Consider the following 19,376-nt stretch of genomic DNA (forward strand, 5'->3'; position numbering starts at 1 on the left):
AATTTCAAACTATAATTATCCCCGGGGCACCGGGGTGGCTCAGTCAGTTGGGCATTTAACTCTTGATTTTGGCCTGGGTTATGATCTCAGGGTCATGGGATAGAGCCCTGCATCAGGCCCCACACTCAGCAGGGAGTTTGCTTGATATTCTCTCTCACTCTCTCCCTCTCCCTTGCCCCTCCCACTGTTTGTGTGTGCTCTCCCTCTCTCTCAAACAAATACTTAAGAGAAAAAAAAGTATCCCTAATTAAAAATAATTAAACTGAAATTAAGATACTATATCTATCAAAGGCATTTGTAAAAATAATACTGTTCCAATTCATTTCAGTACACGTGCTGCCTGAAGCAAGCACAAGAATACTAAAGAATGTTAGTTCCACCAATGAGCTGAATCACAACTTAGGGAAATAATTTTGGAAATTCCACTTGATTCTAGGAATTATTTCACAAAGTTTTCAGATTCATCTACTCTGTGAAAACTTATAAATTTGGTCAAATTACTTCATCTATATAACACCTAACTGTTCTTTATGACATTCCCATGCCCCTTAAACTTTTTGTTTTTGGAATGCCTAGGTGTCTCAGTCGGTTAAGTGTCTGCCTTCGGCTCAGGTCATGATCCTGGGTTCCTGGGCTCCAGCCCCACGCTGGGCTCCTTGCTGAGCAGGGAGCCTGGTTCTCCCTCTGGCTGCTGCTCCCCCTGCTTGTGTGTGCTCTTTCTCTCTCTGACAAACAGATAAGTAAAATCTTAAAAAAATACTTTTGGTTTTGTCATTCTGAAATTATGCACCAGTCTCAAAGAACACTGAGCAGTACTGTTAAAAGTTTATAATATGTTAAAGTATGTGCATATAATTGCTTGATTTAATAGCAACAGTTCATTTATATTATGTTAATACATACATAAGAAACTCTATCTATAAAAGTGAAGCTGAAAAATAACAGCAGATGGCATAAAGGAAAGACTGTACCACTTACCTGGAGATTGAAGAATAGCTACTACTTCACTATGGCCCCTTTCCCGCGCTTTATCTAAAGGAGTTTTCCCATCTTCATCTCTCAGATCTGGGTTTGCACCATGCCGTAACAGAGTCTAGAAAAGAAAAACATTTCATTTGAATATAAGAATTAACAATTCATTTCAAAATCCAACTCTGTAATCCTCAAACTGTACCCACAGATTTCGGACTCAATATTAATTGAGCAGACACCAATTGAACGCACTATTTTGCACATATCACCTCAAAAATGGTCTCTCTAGATCTTGAAAAAGTTACAGATTAATTTCACTTGGTTATTTATTAATAATTCAAAATAAGTACATTCATATGTGAACCTATAATCTTTTTCTTCAAACTCCTCCTCCCAAGTTCCTTAACAGAGAGGTAATAGTGTACATTTGTGACATGGTAATCATCTTCCTCATTTCCTATATACTGCCAATTACCATGTTCAATCAATTCTCCTAGAATGTACTACAAAACTTATATCTAAAATACTAAAATTATTTATCAATTTTCAACAGACAATGGACCCTCTCCCCAACAGACTGCTAAGGTCTTTTGAACAGAGAACACATCTCATGTTTTTCTAACCAACTGAGCTAACCGGCTGCCTTTCATGTTTTTCTCATCAGCTTCAGAGCTCCAGTTTTTCTTACTTTGTTATGATGTAACGATATAGCTGATATATAAATGAATACATACACACATCTGGAAAGTACATAGTACTGGCTAAAAAAGCCAACTGCAGAATCATAATACTTTAGCATTTTATCAAATCTAGGATGCCACAGATTATTAGATGTATCATTAATTACCACAAAGAAAGAAAGAAAAAGCCAGTTAAATTCTGTAATATATTTTCTCATTGCTTCAAATTTTTTTTAACCTTAATGAAAGAATTTTTTTAGAATTTTTTTCTCACACATTACACGGATAAAAATAGGTAAGAAACTATAAATGAACTATAAGGTATTCTGTAACTTCACATACTAAGCACAATTCTTCATAATTAATTAATTTTTATTCAAAATCAATAATATTTGTATTTCTACAAACAACGCTATCATCTGTGCCATAAAGAACATTAAAGATGCAGCATTTCTGAGTGCTTCTCTATTGGACAGGATTTTTTATTCCTGTTGCATGAACAGGTAATGATAATTATGCTGCAATTTCTATCTAATCAACAGCAATTATACAACATTTTCCTATTTAAGAGATGTTAAAATGTGTATGGAGGGGGATGGGGGAAAGTGGAGGTGTATCTTTGAATCAATTAAAACAGAAGAATCTATGAAGATTAAATGATAAGACATGTTAAATACCTAAGATACTGGCTAGCACAGAGTTTCTGTGCTCAGTGAGTCATACCTATCATTATTAGTAATAGCACCTATTGCTCACTGTAGGGTGACATATAATCAAGTTGAAATAGGATAAAATACAATTCATTTGGCTTCTTCTCTCCCACCCAACCACTCACAACTGTAAAACAGTATAGGTCAAAAGAAAATGGGTCAATAAAATTTTTATCATCCTGAGAAGCATCATTCTCTTTAAAACCAAACCAACTGAAATTAACAGAATTTGACCTTGAGAACACCCTTACCAAATTAGAAAACTAAGCTGTTAACCCAAATTTTCATATACTGTAAAGATGACAATAACAGAAGCTACCATGTAGCATCTACGATATGCTGACTACTATACTATGTGTTTTTACGTATTTTTTCCTAATTAAACAATAATCATGCGACACACAGTATATACATTTAATCGAAAAAAATCCAAGTCAAACTGAAGAAATTTGCCTAAAGCCACAAAACCATCTTGCTTCTAACAAGCCGAAGCTTGAATCCAAGTGTGCCTGACTTAGTGGCAGACTACCGTAACACTGCCAAATTACTTCACATTATGAAGATTCTAGATACCTAGATCATCCACACATTTGGTTCAACCCTTCTAATTTGACTTCTCTAGACCTTCTCAATTTCTAACTATAAAAAGAATTCCCCAATGTCCTCTCCTAATCTGAGAGTCAAAGATACTATGATTCTTCAGCAAATAAATTATTTGCTTTAATGATAAATAAAAACACAAATATGTACAAAATTATTTGGTGCCAAGAGTAAGAAATTGAAAAAATTAAAGTGTTTAGCAACAGGTGAATAAATCTGCAGTATATCCACACAGGGCAAGTATACAGATGTAAAAATGTTACCCAAATACCAATAGGAAGAGATCTTCAATATACACTATTAAATGAAAAACTAAAGTATACATCAGTATATGTAACGTTACACTTTATATTAGAAAAGAAAGGAATAAGTATATATATTTCTTTTTGCTTATATCTATGTTAAGAAACACTAAAAAAAGATAAACTAGACACGCTTACCTATAGTGAGCAATGGGGAATGGAGTGAATGGAGATGGCATGGAAGCATGACTTACAGAATAAAAGCTTTTATATCATTCTAATTCTGGAACCATGTTTATGTTAAATATTAAATTAATAATTTAAAAACCTGGATTTTACCTTTGCTACTTGAGGTCTTCCAAAACATGCAGCATAATGTAATGATGATGACCTTTGACCCCTATTAACATCAGCACCTCTTTCACAAAGAAATTCTACCTGTAAAATTATGAAGAATCATAAAGTTGCCTTATTAATAGTTCTATCTTTGATTTAAAACACTAGCTTTTATTTATCAGCTTACCATTTCCTGAGTTCCAAAAGCAGAGGCCCAGTTTAATAGAGTCTGACCCACATCATCCATAAAATTTACTTCAAAGGCTGGAAGTTTGAAGGAGAAAAATAAATTTTTAAAAATCCAACAAAATAATACTGAACTTTTCTACAGTGGAAACCATTTAAAGATTGTTATTAACAATCACTAAATACAGAGTCAATTTTAAACATTTAGGTCAACTCTACAGTAGTAAATCATACATCAACAAATTCTGCTAAGAAAAGATATTCTAAAATTTTTAAACCACTGAGGATTCACAAGGCTTTAAGCCTTAAATATAAACATAAAAAAAGAAGAAGGAAAAAAAACTATACAATTCAACAAGGTACTAGTTTCCTTAATTCATTTCATTTACTCAGGTTTTATCATGCAACGGGCTGATAATTATAGGTATGGGGAGGGGAGAGGATATAGAAAAGGCTGGCCATTATATTATCTGGCACAGCCGCCAAAAATACTGTCTAAAATCTACAAACTAGGGCGCCTGGGTGGCTCAGTGGGTTAAGCCGCTGCCTTCGGCTCGGGTCATGATCTCAGGAATCAAGTCCCGCATCAGGCTCTCTGCTCAGCGGGGAGCCTGCTTCCTCCTCTCTCTCTCTGCCTGCCTCTCTGCCTACTTGTGATCTCTCTCTGTCAAATAAATAAAATCTTTAAAAAAACTAAAAATAAAAAAATAAAATAAATAAAATCTACAAATTAGAAATTGCCTATATAATTCCTATCTCACAGTTTTCTTTTTATATTTTAAAAAATATTTTCCGACCTCCTGTGTCAATTGCATCTATAAGTGCATCAGTATCTTTACTCCGAATACAGTCTATAAGCTGCCGATGTGAGCGCTCCCCAGAGCTATCCAATCTCCGAAGTCCTGGGATTCTGCCTGTAGATCCAGCACTAGACTTTGGCAAAGCTTTTCGTCCTTCAAATAATAGCACCAAGAGAAGGTCGACCAAACGCATGGTATCAAGCACACATCTTTCATCACCCTGCAAAGCACTTTCAATTGAATCAGGAAGCTCCGACCTCAGGAGATCCTAGAAAGGCAATGGGAGAAGCGTTTTAAGTTTAATAGATTTACATTACACAAAAAGACTTTTATTGAAAGATTAAAAATCAAAGATTCAAAAACACTCTTACGTGTGTGACTACTGGAGAGCCTCTGCAAAGTGTTGAGAGCAGACTTACAATTGTTGACACCTGGTTACTCAATTTGGAATCCGCAGCTGTGGAAGGCGCTCCTGCAGTGCTGCGACCTGGTTTACAAGCAGAGGATGGCCCTGACACAGTACCACCAGCAGCAGCCATGCGTGATAACAGCTCCTCAGTTAAGCCATGCTTGGCTAACGGAGCTGGATCAACACCACGACGGGTAAATCGGTCAGCTAGTGATGCAAAACACCGCAGAGCTCCATCTGAAACCTGATGATATCAAGAATATGCCCGTGGATAAAATTCACCCAAAAAGGACTAGGGTCTGGTACTGTTAATTTCATTCCTGAGATTGTAAGAAAGGCAGCTGTAGCAAAGATATAAGCATATCACCCATCTAGATTTTAATCCTGGCTCCACATTCTGCTAACTCTATGACCTAAGGATATTACTTAACTGCTCAAGGCCTCAGTTCCCTTAGATATAAAGTTGGGATAATAGTACCTATAATTCACAGTCCAAGCTTAAATAAGATGATAAATGTAAAGAAACTAGATGGACAGTAAAAGTGCAGTAAATGTTAACTATTATTATGAACAATTCTGCCCCAAAAAATCTACAAATATCAACCAAAAATAATTAACAGGATGGTAAAAAGGCATTTAAAAGTCAAGTTTTATTTTCCAAAGTATGTTCATTTGAAAAAAAAATTACACATAAAAGACCTTAAATACTGTGTTATTTTACATTAATGAAAATTACCTTTTTAAGTCAACAAAATTGTGCTGAATCAACAAACCACTGAATACAATGCAGCTTTAAAAATTATGTATTCCTAAAATGTTTAAATTTTAAAAATAAATGTAGCACTTTCATATTTTAAAATGTTTCACTGCCAAAACAAAAAGGATGACCATATAGAAATATGAAATGAGAAAAGAAGAAAATGGAATTACCTCTAATTCACCAAGTGAAAAGTTCAAATAACAGCGTTATCAAAGTTATAAATAAGGGACACTATAAAATCACTTCTTGAATACAAATATATAATGGCAATTTATTTACCTGATGATCTTCGTGTTTTAATAAACTAGACAGAGATTCCACACAAATTTCTAGAGAAGAATCTTGAGGTTCCATTTTGCCACAGAGTCTTGATACCACAGCCATGGCAGAGTGCAAGGTATCTTTATGAACCAAGTGTCCACTGTCACGAATGAAGGTAAGCACACAATTCAAACCACCAGCTTCAAAGACTGCTCCTGACTCACGAGTACATATCAGTTCTAATACCTAAAACAGTACATAAAAATTAACAAAAGAATACAGTAAGTCCAATTTTAATTTTAATTTCTAGCATCACAGAAAATACAATGTGTCCTCCAAATTTATCAGTAACCACATTTTAAAAAGTAAATCACAACAAAATTAGAGTATTATATTTAACTTAGCCCAATACATGTAAGGCATCATTTTAAAGTTATCAATCTTAAAAATTTATGTATTTTACATTCTTTAATGTATTTTTTTTACAGGTTTTTTTTTTTTTTTTTCATTTCTTTTTTTAGGGACACCTGGGTGGCTTAGCAGGTTAAGTTAGCAGGTTAAGTACCTGCCTTCAGCTCAAGTCATGATCCTAAGGTCCTGGGATCAAGTCCCTCAGGCTCCTTACTCAGTGAGACGACTGCTTCTCCCTCTCCCCACTACTCTCTCTGCTTGTGCTCAACTCCCTCTGATTAAAAAAATAATAATAATTATTTTAGGGATGCCTGGATGGCTCAGTCAGTTAAGCGTCTGCCTTCAGTTCTGGGATCGAGTCCCACATTGAGTTCCTTGCTCAGTGGGAAGCCTCTTACTCCCTCTCTGCCTGTTGCTCCCCCACTTAGACGCTATGTCTCTGACAAATAAATAAAAAATTATTTAAATTATTTTCAAGAGAGTATAAACAGGGAGAGGAGCAGAAGGAGAGGGAGAGGAGAGAGAGAATCCTAAACGGATTGATCCCATGACCATGAACTCATGACCTGAGTCAAACTTGAGTCCAAACTACTTGAATTCAACAAACTGAGCCATCTATGAACCCCATAAACTTTCAGGTATTAAGTCTTCAAAATCCCAAGGATATTTTACACTTATTTTACTTTCGGGTACCACATTTGAAATGTCCTAAATGGCTACCGTATCAAACAGTGTAGGTTTAGATGGTGAAGCCTGCATGGGAAGTTAATTAAATAACTTCGTGAAAGATTACAAAAGTTCTACATGTTAAATGAATAAATAAATAAATGCTTGCTATTGCATTACTCATAATCCTCACACTCTCTGAATTTCAAAACATGAAAAATTAACTCTCAGGGGCACCTGGGTTCTAGGATCAAGTCTGCATCAGGCTCCCTCCTCCACAGGAAGCCTGCCTCTTCCTCTCCCTCTGCCTGCCCTCTTCCTTGTGAGCGTGCACATAGGCACACACGCACGTGCACTCTCTCTGTCAAATAAATAAATAAAAATTCTTAAGAAATTAACTTTCATTTTCCAAATTATGTTGATGTTTAAGGAGTTCAGGTAAAACTAAAGAGTTAACAGAGTCCACAGATCTTATAGATCTTATCAGAAAATTTAGACTTTATTCTTAAAGCTCGAAAAAGAAAAATGTTGTTTTAATTAACATATAATGTATTATTTGTTTCAGGGATACAGGTCTGTGATTCATCAGTCTTATACAATTCATAGCACTCACTATACCACATACCTACCCACTGCAATGTCCATCACCCAGTTACTCCATCCTTCCCACCTCCCTCCCCTCCAGAAACTCTCAGTTTGTTTCCTGAGATTAAGAATCTCTTATAGGAACGCCTATAAGCCAACTGGGTGGCTCAGTTGGTTAAGCGGCTGCCTTCGGCTCAGGTCATGATCCCAGCGTTCTGGGATCGAGTCCCACATCAGGCTCCTTGCTCGGCAGGGAGCCTGCTTCTCCCTCTGCCTCTGCCTACCATTCTGCCTGCCTGTGCTTGTGCTCTCTCGCTCTCCCTCTAACAAATAAATAAATAAAAATCTTTAATTAAAAAAAAAATTAAATTAAATAAATTTAAAAATAATTTAAAAAAAAAAAAAAAGAATCTCTTTTGGTCTCCCTGTCTGGTTTCATCTTGTTTCATTTTTCCCTTCCTTCCCTTATGATCCTCTGTCTTGTTTCTCAAATTCCTTATATCAGTTGAGGTCATATAATTGTCTTTCTCTAATGGACTAACTTCATGTAGCATAATACCCTCTAGTTCCATCCACATTGCTGCAAAAGGCAAGATTTTTTGATGGCTGCATAATATTCCACCATATATATATATATGCCACATCTTCTTTATCCATTCATCTGTTGATGGACATCTAGGCTCTTTCCATAGTTTGGCTACTGTGGACATTACTGCTATAAACTTTGAGGTGCACGTGCCCCTATGGATCACTACATTTTTATCTTTGGGGTAAATACCCAGCAGTGCAATTGCTGGATCATAGGATAGCTCTATTTTCAACTTTTTGAGGAACCTCCATACTGTTTTCCAGAGTGGCTACACCAGCTTGCATTCCCACCAACAGTGCAACCTCAACAACATCTGTTGTTTTCTCACTTGTTAATTTTAGCCATTCTGCCTGGTGTGAGGTGGTATCTCACTGTGATTTTGATTTATATTTCCCTGACGCCGAATGATGCTGAGCACTTTCTCGTGTGCCTCTTGGCCATCTCAATGTCTTCTTTGCAGAAATGTCTGTTCATGTTTTCTACCCATTTCTTGACTGGATTACTTGTTTTTCAGGTGTTGGATTTTGGTACAATGGCAGTAGCAGATTTTCTCTAAAGAAGAGATTTAAGGTAGCATTCTCGTTGAAAAGATGGGATGTTTCAGTGATTAAGGGTACCTTACACAAGACTGCAACTCTCAACTGTTCATATTAAAGACCGATAAGGTTGATGTGGACTATAGGGAGACAGAGATTTTAGAAACTAGCCTTTTATCTGGTATGTCACTTGCAAATATTTTCTCCTGTTCTGCTGGATGTCTTTTAGTTTTGCTGACTATTTCCTTTTCTGTGCAAAAGCTTTTTATTTTGATGAAGTCCAAATAGTTCATTTTTGCCCTTGTTCCCCTTGCCTTTGGTGACATTTCTAGGAAGTTGCTGCAACTAAGGTCAGAGGTTGCTATGTTTTCCTAAAGGATTTGGATGGATTCCTGTCTCATGCTGAGTTTGTTCATCCACTGTGAGTCTATTTTTGTGTGTGGTGTAAGATAATGGTCCAGTTTCATTCTTCTGTATGTCGCTATCCAATTGTCCCAACATGGTTTGTTGAAAAAAAAAAAAAACTGTCTTTTTTCCATTGGACATTCTTTCCTGCTTTGTTGAAGATTAATTAACCAAAGATCTGAGAGTCCATTTCTGGGCTCTCTATTCTGGTCCATTGATCTATGAGTTGGTTTTGTGCCAGTACCATACTGTCTTGATGATTACAGTTTTGTAATAGAGCTTGAAGTCCAGAATTGTGCTGCCTCCAGCACTGCTTTTCTTTTTCAACATTCCTCTGGCTATTCGGGGTCTTTTCTGGTTCCATACAAATTTCAGGATAATTTGTTCCATTTCTTTGAAAAAAAAAATTGATGGTATTTTAATGGGCATTGCATTAAATGGGTAGATTGTTTTAGGTAGCCCAGACATTTTCACAATATTTGTTCTTCCAATCCATAAGCATGGAATGTTTTCCTATTTCGTGTCTTCCTCAATTTCTTTCATGAGTATTCTATAGTTTTCTGAGTACAAATTGTTTGCTTCTTTGGTTCGACATTCCTAGATATCTTATGGTTTTGGGTGCAACTGTAAATGGACCGACTCTTTAATTTCTCTTTCTTCTGTCTTGTTGTTGGGATATAGAAATGTGACTGACTTCTGTGCACTGATTTTATAGTCTGACACTGTCAGTATTCAGTAAAATTCCTATATGAGTTCTAGTAGTTTTGGAGTAGAGTCTTGGGTTTTCCACATAAAGTATCATATCATCTGCAAAGGATGGGGCTTTGACTTCTTTGCCTATCTGGATGACTTTTATTTTTTATTTTTATTTTTTGTCTGATTGCTGAGGCTAGGACTTCTAGTACTACGTTGAATAGCAGTGGTGATAATTGATATTCCCGCTGTATTCCCGACCTTAGGGAAAAAGCTATCTGTTTTTCCCCAATGAGAATGATATTCACTGTGGGTTTCTCATAGATGGCTTTTATCTTATTGAGGTATGCACCCTCTATCCCTACACTGTGAATAATTTTGATCAAAAAAGGATGCTATACTTTGTCAAATGCTTTTTCTGCATCTATTGAGAGTATCATATGGTTTTTGTTCTTTTTTTATTAATATATTGTGTATCACACTGATTGATTTTTGGTGTTGAACCAACCTTGCAGCCCAGGAATAAATCCCACTCGGTCACGGTGAATAATCCTTTTAATGTACTGTTGGATACTACTGGCTAATATTTTGGTGAGAATTTTTGCATCCGTGTTCATCAGGCATATCAGTCTGCAATTCTCCTTTTCGATGGGGTCTTTGCCTGGTTTTGGGATCAAGGTAATGCTGGCCTCATAAAATGAGTTTGGAAGTTTTCCTTCCATTTCTATTTTTTGGAACAGTTTCAAGAGAATAGTAGTAAGTCTTATTTAAATGTCTCCCAGAATTCCCCTAGGAAGCGAACTGGCTCTGGGTTCTTTTTTGTTGGGAGATTTTTCAATTAGCAATAATCATGCCTCGGATAAACCTCATCGGCTACGATACTGCCGCTGCACAAAGGTGTTGGGAGATTTTTGATGACTGCTTCAACCTTGCTGGTTATGGGTCTGTTCAGGTTTTCTATTTCTTTCTGGTTCAGTTTTAGTAGTTTGTATATCTCTAGAAATACATCCATTTCTTCCAGATTATCTAATTTGCTGGCATATAGCTGCTTATAATATGTTCTTATCATTGTTTCTATTTCTTAGGGGTTGGTTGTGATCTCTCCTCTTTCATTCATGATTTTATTAATTTGGGTCCTTTCTCTTTTTTTTTTTTTTTTTATAAGTCTGGACAGCGGTTTATCAATCTCATTAATTCTTTCAAAGAACCATCTCCTAGTTTTGTTGATCTGTTCTACCATTCTTTTGGTTTCTATTTCATTGATTTCTGCTCTGATCTTTATTATTTCTCTTCTCTGCTGGGTTTAGGTTTTATTTCCTGTTCCTTCTCCAGCTCCTTTAGGTATAGGTTTAGGTTGGGTATTTGAGACCTTTTTTATTTCTTGAAAAAGGCTTGTATTACTATATACTTTCCTCTTAGGACCACCTTTGCTGCATCCCAAAGATTTTGAACAGTTGTGTTTCATTTTCATTTCTTTCCATGAATTTTTTTAATTCTTTAATTTCCTGGTTGACCCATTCATTCTTTAGTAGGACACTCTTTAGCCTCCATGTATTTAAGTTCTTTCCAACTTTCCTCTTTCAACTGAGTTCTAATTTCAAAGCACTGTGGTCTGAAAATATACAGGGAATGATCCCAATTTTTGGTACCAGCTAAGACCAGAAAAACATTTTAAGCAGAAAAATAATATGACCAGAATTCCAGTTAATCACTGGGAATGGGCCATAGGGAGAATATAGAGGGAAATGCAAAAAAAATTCAAGCATTAATATGGGATGAGAGAATGAGAGCTTAACTAAGGCTCTAACAACAGAGACAAACAAAAGGAAATAAACTAAAAATACTTCACCATTTATTACATGTGTGGAGCGGAAAAAAGGAAAGAAGGAAAAATGGGGAAAAAATGGAAAAAAGGAAAGAAAGGATAAAGCACAAGTTTCTGCCTACAATGGGTAAATTCAATGACAATTATTAAAATAACTACCTGTAGTAAAAGATCATGAATTCAAACAGCTGCTAGAGCTGTCCAACAAGCCTTTGAATATGGAGTTTAGAACTCAAGAGAGAGGTCAGGCTAGAGATAAAGACATGAGGGCCATATACAAATGAATGGTATTGATGTTGACACATGGGATTATCTAGTTTTAAGAAGGTTAAAAAAAAAGAACCTTGGAAAATACTACCATTTAAGAATAAATTAATAACAATAATCTGCAAAGGAAACAGAAAAAGGGAGAGCAGGGTGTAAAAGACAAGACAGAGTTTGAAATAATATGAGTTGATGAATAAACAATGGAGTAAAATCGCAGTCCTGTAAGAAACATGAAGTAATATGATCAAGAGAATAAGACAGAGAGGAACTTGGGTGGCTCAGTCGCTGGGTGTCCAATTCTTGATTTCAGCTCAAATCATGAGCTCAGGGTTATGAGATCAAGCCCTGAGTCAGGCTCTACACTCAGTGTGGAGTCTGCTTGAGATTCTATCTCTCCTTCTTCCCCTGCCACTGCTCATACACTCATGTTCTCTAAAATTAATGAGTTAAATTTTAAAAAGACAGAGAGAATAAGGGGGAAAAGCTCTAAACAGGAAAATAGATACCACTTCATCTGAGTCTAGAGACAAAAATAAATCTACAGACACAGAGGCAGAAAATCAAGACATTAACACCTATAACAGCAGTTCTCGAAGTGTCGAGAAGACATCTTCAAAGATCCATGAGGTTAAAACTTTTTTCGTAATACCAATACCATGACAGTAATTATCTTTTTCATTCTCATTCTCTCAGGAGTGTAAGGTGGGATTTTTTTAAAGCTATATGTGATATAGCAATAGACTGAATGCACAAGTAGACATGAGGACAGACCTGACTTCTTTTATTAAGTCAGACATTATTAAAGAGACATACAGGGGCGCCTTGGTGGCTCAGGGGGTTAAAACCTCTGCCTTCAGCTCAGGTCATGATCCCAGGGTCCTGGGATCGAGCCCCGCATCGGGCTCTCTGCTCCATAGGGAGCCTGCTTCCTCCCTCTCTCTGCCTGCCTCTCTGCCTACTTGAGATCTCTGCCTGTCAAATAAATAAATAAAATCTTTAAAAAAAAAAGAGACATACAAAAATGCTTAACAATGCTACTGTTCTCATTAATTTTCTATTTGTTCTGGAAGTAATTTTTCATTAAAAATGTATGTTAACACATAATGAGTCTATTATTTTCAGATAAATATATGTTCTAAATTTCTCAGTTTTAATATCTAATATGGTAAAGATAAATAAATATAACCTACATAAGGCTCTTTGAGGGCCCCTCAATAAGACTTGTAAAGGGATCCTGAGACAGAATGTTTGAAAACTGCAGGAAGAATCTTAACAAGAATGAAACCGGAATCATAAACAAAAAAAAATATGTAAAGTCTAAATGTGCTCATCAAGTAGTTCTATTAAACTACTGACCCAGCACTGGTGCTTTCAAAGTCACATAAAGTTCATAAATTAGTCCCACCAGGAATAACACAAAATAGCTACTCTAAAGGAAGTACAAAAAAATAGTTAAATCCATGGGCCGTCAAACCAGACTTCCTAATTTCAAACTCCTCATCTTCGAATTCTGGCTCTGTCATAAACTACTTCTATCACCACCAACCAAGTTACTTAACCTCAATATGCTTGAATTTTTTTCAAATAAAAAACAGAAATGCTGATATTAGCAACACCTACTTCATATAAAGTTGTCATGAAGACTAAGTGAGTTAAGACATGTAAAGTGTTTAGTATAATGCCTGACTGTAATAATCAGCATTAGTTGTCATGGCTGTTGTCATACAAAATCATTTTGGCTAAGAACAGGGATAACCAATCTCAAAAGCTACTGGAAACCCAGGAGCCAGCATAGGAGAGCATTACCAGTGACCTACAATTTTCCTTTGAAGAGAAGATTTCTTTTCCCAAGCTGTACGGGATCCTCTTGGATGCAACAAGGACTACAACGTCCATTGCTGTCAACCACTCTCAATAAAGTAAGAATAATGAAAGAATTTTCTTTCATTAGCAAAATCTATTTTTTATTCTCCAGTCATCTTCAAATGGGCTAGTAAATACATAATTAAGACTTACCTTTACACACTGTTCAGCTAAGTCTCTGCTAGTCCTGTTATTAAGCTCAACCACAACTAAACGATTACAAAGTGCTTTTATAGCTCCATCAACCCCAACAATCCTTCGGGTGCATTCTGCAGATACATCCAGATAGTATGTGATGGCACGGGCTGTCACCTCTAACACATTGTCTGGAGCACTTTCATCAAGAAAAATTTTGCAGAGGGCTGGTAAGAAAGTGCGAGGAGGACATCTGTAGTGAAAGAAATCATATTATACCTAGGATTACTAAATTCTTCACATCAAAATAATAACAAAATCATAAATAAAAACTGTAACATAATACAGCACATTCAACACTGTGTCTTCATGCGTATTAGGTAGTATTTCTCACATTGCTTTTGTTTCCAGGAAAATACTCACACGCTAATCTCATCACTGCTGAAAATATCAAGTTAGCAACAGTTTTAAGGTAGTAGCATTAACTTGAAACCATGTTTTAAAAAAAAATCCCTATTCAATACACAGCTCAAACATCAACTGCTCTGTAAAACCTTTCCTAACCTCACCAAATCACTAAGTGGTACTTTCATGTTCCTAAAAACTTCATACAAACAGTGCCTACACTACTTAATCTATCACTTTATTTCCTTATTTATCCTAAAAGGTCCTGTAGGCCAGGGATATTATTTAATTAATGTTTTATTAGAACAAGTGCTGATCTGGGGTTTAATAGATAAGGATAACACATACAGCAACTTTTTAACCTTTGTGATCCTGTTTCCTCAGTGATAAACCAAAAATGACATCTAAAAAATACCAACTTTATATGGATGATATGAAAATTAAGTAAAATTATATATATTGAACACTTAGGCCTGTATGCTGGCACCACACTGAACTAATTAGCTCTCCTTTCCTACTATGAATAGTCTAATGCCTGCTATATAGTCTAAAGCAGAATTTGTGAGGTACCAATAATACCCTCTATATTTTATCAACACTTTAAATATGAAAGATTATGATCTACATTTAGAAGAAATCTCAGTTATATGACATTAAATACATTATTCTAACTTCTCTGCACAAACTAAGCTTTAAATGAGCTACTAATAACATAAAAGGCAGTCCTCTAAATGTACTAGTGGAATTATTTTTCCTTCAAATTTTAGTGTGTATCTTTAGTAGCTTTTAAAAAATATGTGTTGGGCACCTGTGTGGCTCAGTCGGTTAAGTGTCTGCCTTCTCTCTCTCCCTCTAACCCTCCCCCAACACTTAAACACACTCTCCCACATAAATAAATATATCTTAAAAAAAAAAAAAGCCACCATTATAATATAAACAGGTAATACCTTAAACCTGTCTCTTCAGTTGTAGATCAGGGGTTTTTTCCCCCTTATCTTTTAAGATTTTATTTATTTATTTATTTAAGAGAAAGAGTGAGAGCACACAAGCAGAGGAAGTGGCAGGGAGAGGGAGAAACAAGCAGCCAAGAGAGGAAGCAAGCTTCCTGCTGAGCTTGGAGCCTGACCCAGTGCTCAACCCCAGGATATGAGCCAAAGACAAACACTTTTTTTTTTTTTTTTAAAGATTTTATTTATTTATTTGATAGAGAGAAATTACAAGTAGATGGAGAGGCAGACAGAGAGAGAGAGGGGAAGCAGGCTCCCTGCTGAGCAGAGAGCCCGATGCGGGACTCGATCCCAGGACCCTGAGATCACGACCTGAGCCGAAGGCAGCGGCTTAACCCACTGAGCCACCCAGGTGCCCCCAAAGACAAACACTTAACTAACTGAGCCACCCAGGTGCTTTCAAAGAATTTCCTTCTTTCTTTTCTTTCTTCTTCCTCTTCTTTTCTTTTCTTTTAAGATTTTACTTATTAATTTGACAGAGAGAGAGAGAGAGAGCGAGCGCACAAGCAGGGGGAGCAGCAGGAAGAGGGATAGGGAGAAGCAGACTCCTCACTGAGAAGGGAGCCTGATACAGGACCCTGGATCCTGGGATCATGACCTGAGCTGAGAACAGATGCTTAACTGACTAAGGCACCCAGGCATCCCAACAGAGAACTTCTTAGTATCATTTTCAAAGAAACCATATGCTGACAGATAATCAAATCAGTCTTTGAATTCAAACCAGAGTTTTATGGTTATTCAACAGCACTTGCTTACCTTCTTTGAGCAAGGTCCTCAAAAGTTCCTTGCTTCCCCCCGCCCCCCAGGCTACCACTACAACCATAACTTTCCTAAGGTCTGAATCCATGTCAACAGGGGGTAACTAAGAAATAAAATTTACACAATCAAGAAAAATGATGTCACTATAAATTTGTTATCACCAACCTTAAATGAACACAATGTCCAATAATTCTGCTACACTTCTTCCGCAATCTACAATGAGTATTTCACCATTCCTTTAATTTTTTCTAGGCTTTGTGACTCCCTTGGTTTTCCATCCAGTCTTAGTCCTGAACTCCCTGGCTTTTCTCTATTTGGTCTCTTCTATTCTCTTTGTTAGTACCTCATGGATCTAAATCTCATCCATATATCAATGAAAAGTCCCAAAATGTTACCTCCAACCCAGACCAACTCACTTACAATCACTATCTCCACTTAGAATTATCACAAGCAACTTAGAAAGAGCATATTAAGGACCTCCTTAAGAGGCCTGCACATAAACCAACTCATTACCCATTCCCAGTTATGCTCCTCTTGGGTGGTTTTAGAGCACTCAGTAAAATCTATCTATCAAAAGCATCCATCAAGCTAAATTATATTTTCCCATTTACCTGTCTCATCCATGAAAACATGAGCTACTAGAGAGCATGTCTGTGCCTTAACTGTTTTCCTACAACAGATCCAGACTTGTTATCTACTGGATACTCAAATATTTGATGAATACACGAAATACATATATGTATACATGTATACATATATGTATACATATATACATGAATGTATATATACATACAGGAATATAGTGAAAATAATTCCTGTCTCAAGAAATTTAGTTTAGGGGTGCCTGGGTGGTTAAAGCCTCTGCCTTCGGCTTGGGTCATGATCCCAGGGTGCTGGGATCGAGCCCCACATCGGGCTCTCTGCTCAGCAGGGAGTCTGCTTCCTCCTCTGTCTCTCTGCCTGCCTCTCTGCCTACTTGTAATCTCTGCCTGTCAAATAAATAAATAAAATCTTTAAAAAAAATTTAGTTTAACAGGGAAAATGATAATATAATCAAACAAAATATAAATGCGTATAATAAAAACCTAAAAGAAATAGGTCCAGGGGCGCCTGGGTGATTCTGTGGGTTAAAGCCTTTGCCTTCAGCTCAGGTCGTGGTCTGAGGGTCCTGGGATTGAGCCCCGCATTGGGCTCTCTGCTCAGCGGGGGAGCCTACTTCCCTCTCTCTCTGCCTGCCTCTCTGCCTACTTGTGATCTCTGTCAAATAAATAAATAAAAATCTTTAAAAAAAAGAATAGGTCCATAAAAAGTCCTAAGAGGGAGAATTCAATTTAGGGGATTTGGGGAAAGGAAGTCCTCATAAAAAAGGAAGACATCTGAGTAAAGTCAAGACATTCTTTGCTTTGGAGAGTTATTGCAAAGATCTGAGATAATGGATCTAAAAAGTGTAGTACAGGGCTCAGGACATAAAAAAATGCTTGATAAACCACATGACAGAAGTTGGCTGAGCAGACAAGCCCTTCTATTCCAAGTAAGGAGAAAAGCATGTACAAAGGACAGAGAATTGAAGAATTACATGATGTTGCAGATTTTATTTTCCAACAATATCCACATCATCTCCCATTCCACATATATACTTTTTAAGATTACCTATTTATTTTAGGTGGGAGGGACAGAGAGAGGTGGGGAGAAAGAATCCTCAAGTAGACTCCCCACTGAGCATAATACCCAACCTGGGGCTTGATCCAGGACCCTGAGGTCATTACCTGTGCTAAATTCAACAGTCATATACTCAACGAACTCAGCCACCCTGGCACTCCCCCCAGTACTCTTTTTATGTGACTCTGATACTCATTCCCATTGAGAGGGCCTATGTTCCCACTATTTGAATCTGAACAGCTTTATGAGTAAAGTAAAAGTGACAGCTGGGGGACTTCTAAAGCTGAGCCAACAAAAGCTACTTGACTCTCTTCAGACTCTGTTTTTGCAACATAACCACTACACTATGAAGAAGCCTAAGCCATATCACAAGGCTAGTAGGTGTTCCAATTAACAAACTGAGAAGTCCTAACTAAAAGCTAGTATCATGGGCATGTGAAAGACCAATAGTCATCAGATGATTCTAGTGCAACATCATCAAGCTTTTGTTATAGATAAGTAGGATCATACTATATATAAATAGGATCCTATAATTTGATTGATAATGCTATGACCACTTTCCGACTTTAAAATAAACAAGCCTAGCTCAATCTTTCTAATGTCAACATAACATCCAGTATAATGAAGAGCCATACATTATTCACCACTAGGGTAGTTTCCAGTTTTTTTACTATTTGTAATAGTGCTGTAGTGAATACTCCTGGAGGTGTATCTTTACACACCTGTACCAGTACAGCTGACCACAGGGTCTAAACTGTGCAGACCCACTTATACATGGGTTGTTGGGGATTTTTGTTTTTGTTTTTTCATAAATACCATCCAGTAACTGTTATTTCTATCAGTAAGGCTTCTGGTCAACAGGAAGATATAAGTAGTTAAGTTTCTGGGGGTCAAAGGTTATACACAGATTTCTGATTGCAAATTTAAATAAAAACTTGAGAGGCACCTAGGTAACTCAGTTGGTTAAGCACCCGACTCTTGATTTCAGCTCAGGAAATGATCTCAGGGCCATGAGCTCAAGGCCTCTTGTCAGGAGACGCTAGGTGTAGATCCTGCTTGTGATTCTCTCTCTCCCTCTCCTCTGCCTCCCCAGCACACTCTATCTAAAAAAAAATTAAAGGGGCGCCTGGGTGGCTCAATTGTTAAGCATCTGCCTCCGGCTCAGGTCATTATCTCAGGGTCCTGGGATCGAGCCCCATGTCGGGCTCCCTGCTCAGCGGGAAGCTTGCTTCTCCCTCTCCAACTCCCCCTGCTTGTGTTCCCTCTCTGTGTCTCCCTCTGTCAAATAAATAAATAAAATCTTTAAAAAATAAAAGTAACATAAATGAATAAAATAAATAAAATTAAATAAGTAAATAAATAAAAAATAAAATAAGTCAAAAAAACAAAAGTATAATTCCACCACAAGCATTTTAGAGTACTTATTTCCCCACTGCTAAGCCATACAAAATGCTACTACCTTTAAATTTTTGCTAACCTGGGGGCCCCTGGGTGGCTCAGTGGGTTAAGCCTCTGCTTTCAGCTCAGGTCATAATCCCAGGGTCCTGGGATCAAGCCCCAAATCGGGCTTCCCACCCAGCGGGAAGCCTGCTTCTTCCTCTCCCACTCTCCCTCC

The 19,376-nt window shown here is 37.0% G+C and overlaps 1 protein-coding gene and 1 non-coding gene across 7 annotated transcripts in view; both read right to left on the bottom strand.

The window, feature by feature from the left end:
- Nucleotides 1-19,376, bottom strand: part of HECTD1 (HECT domain E3 ubiquitin protein ligase 1) — a 99,938-nt gene that overhangs the window by 59,670 nt on the left and 20,892 nt on the right. For all 6 annotated transcript variants that reach the window (XM_059181835.1, XM_059181834.1, XM_059181833.1 and 3 more), the window contains exons 3-9: nucleotides 13,950-14,184; nucleotides 5,975-6,202; nucleotides 4,898-5,179; nucleotides 4,524-4,794; nucleotides 3,728-3,804; nucleotides 3,544-3,642; nucleotides 979-1,093 (exon numbers count right to left, since the gene is read on the bottom strand). In XM_059181835.1, coding sequence (XP_059037818.1) covers nucleotides 979-1,093; nucleotides 3,544-3,642; nucleotides 3,728-3,804; nucleotides 4,524-4,794; nucleotides 4,898-5,179; nucleotides 5,975-6,202; nucleotides 13,950-14,184 — 1,307 coding nt within the window. The remainder of the gene's footprint in view (nucleotides 1-978; nucleotides 1,094-3,543; nucleotides 3,643-3,727; nucleotides 3,805-4,523; nucleotides 4,795-4,897; nucleotides 5,180-5,974; nucleotides 6,203-13,949; nucleotides 14,185-19,376) is intronic.
- LOC131837331 (U4 spliceosomal RNA) lies at nucleotides 10,604-10,740 on the bottom strand. Its single transcript, XR_009355978.1, has one exon. It is a non-coding gene; the product is annotated as a U4 spliceosomal RNA (small nuclear RNA).

This window comes from Mustela lutreola, chromosome 7 (assembly GCF_030435805.1).
Source record: "Mustela lutreola isolate mMusLut2 chromosome 7, mMusLut2.pri, whole genome shotgun sequence".
Classification (NCBI taxonomy): Eukaryota; Metazoa; Chordata; class Mammalia; order Carnivora; family Mustelidae; genus Mustela; species Mustela lutreola.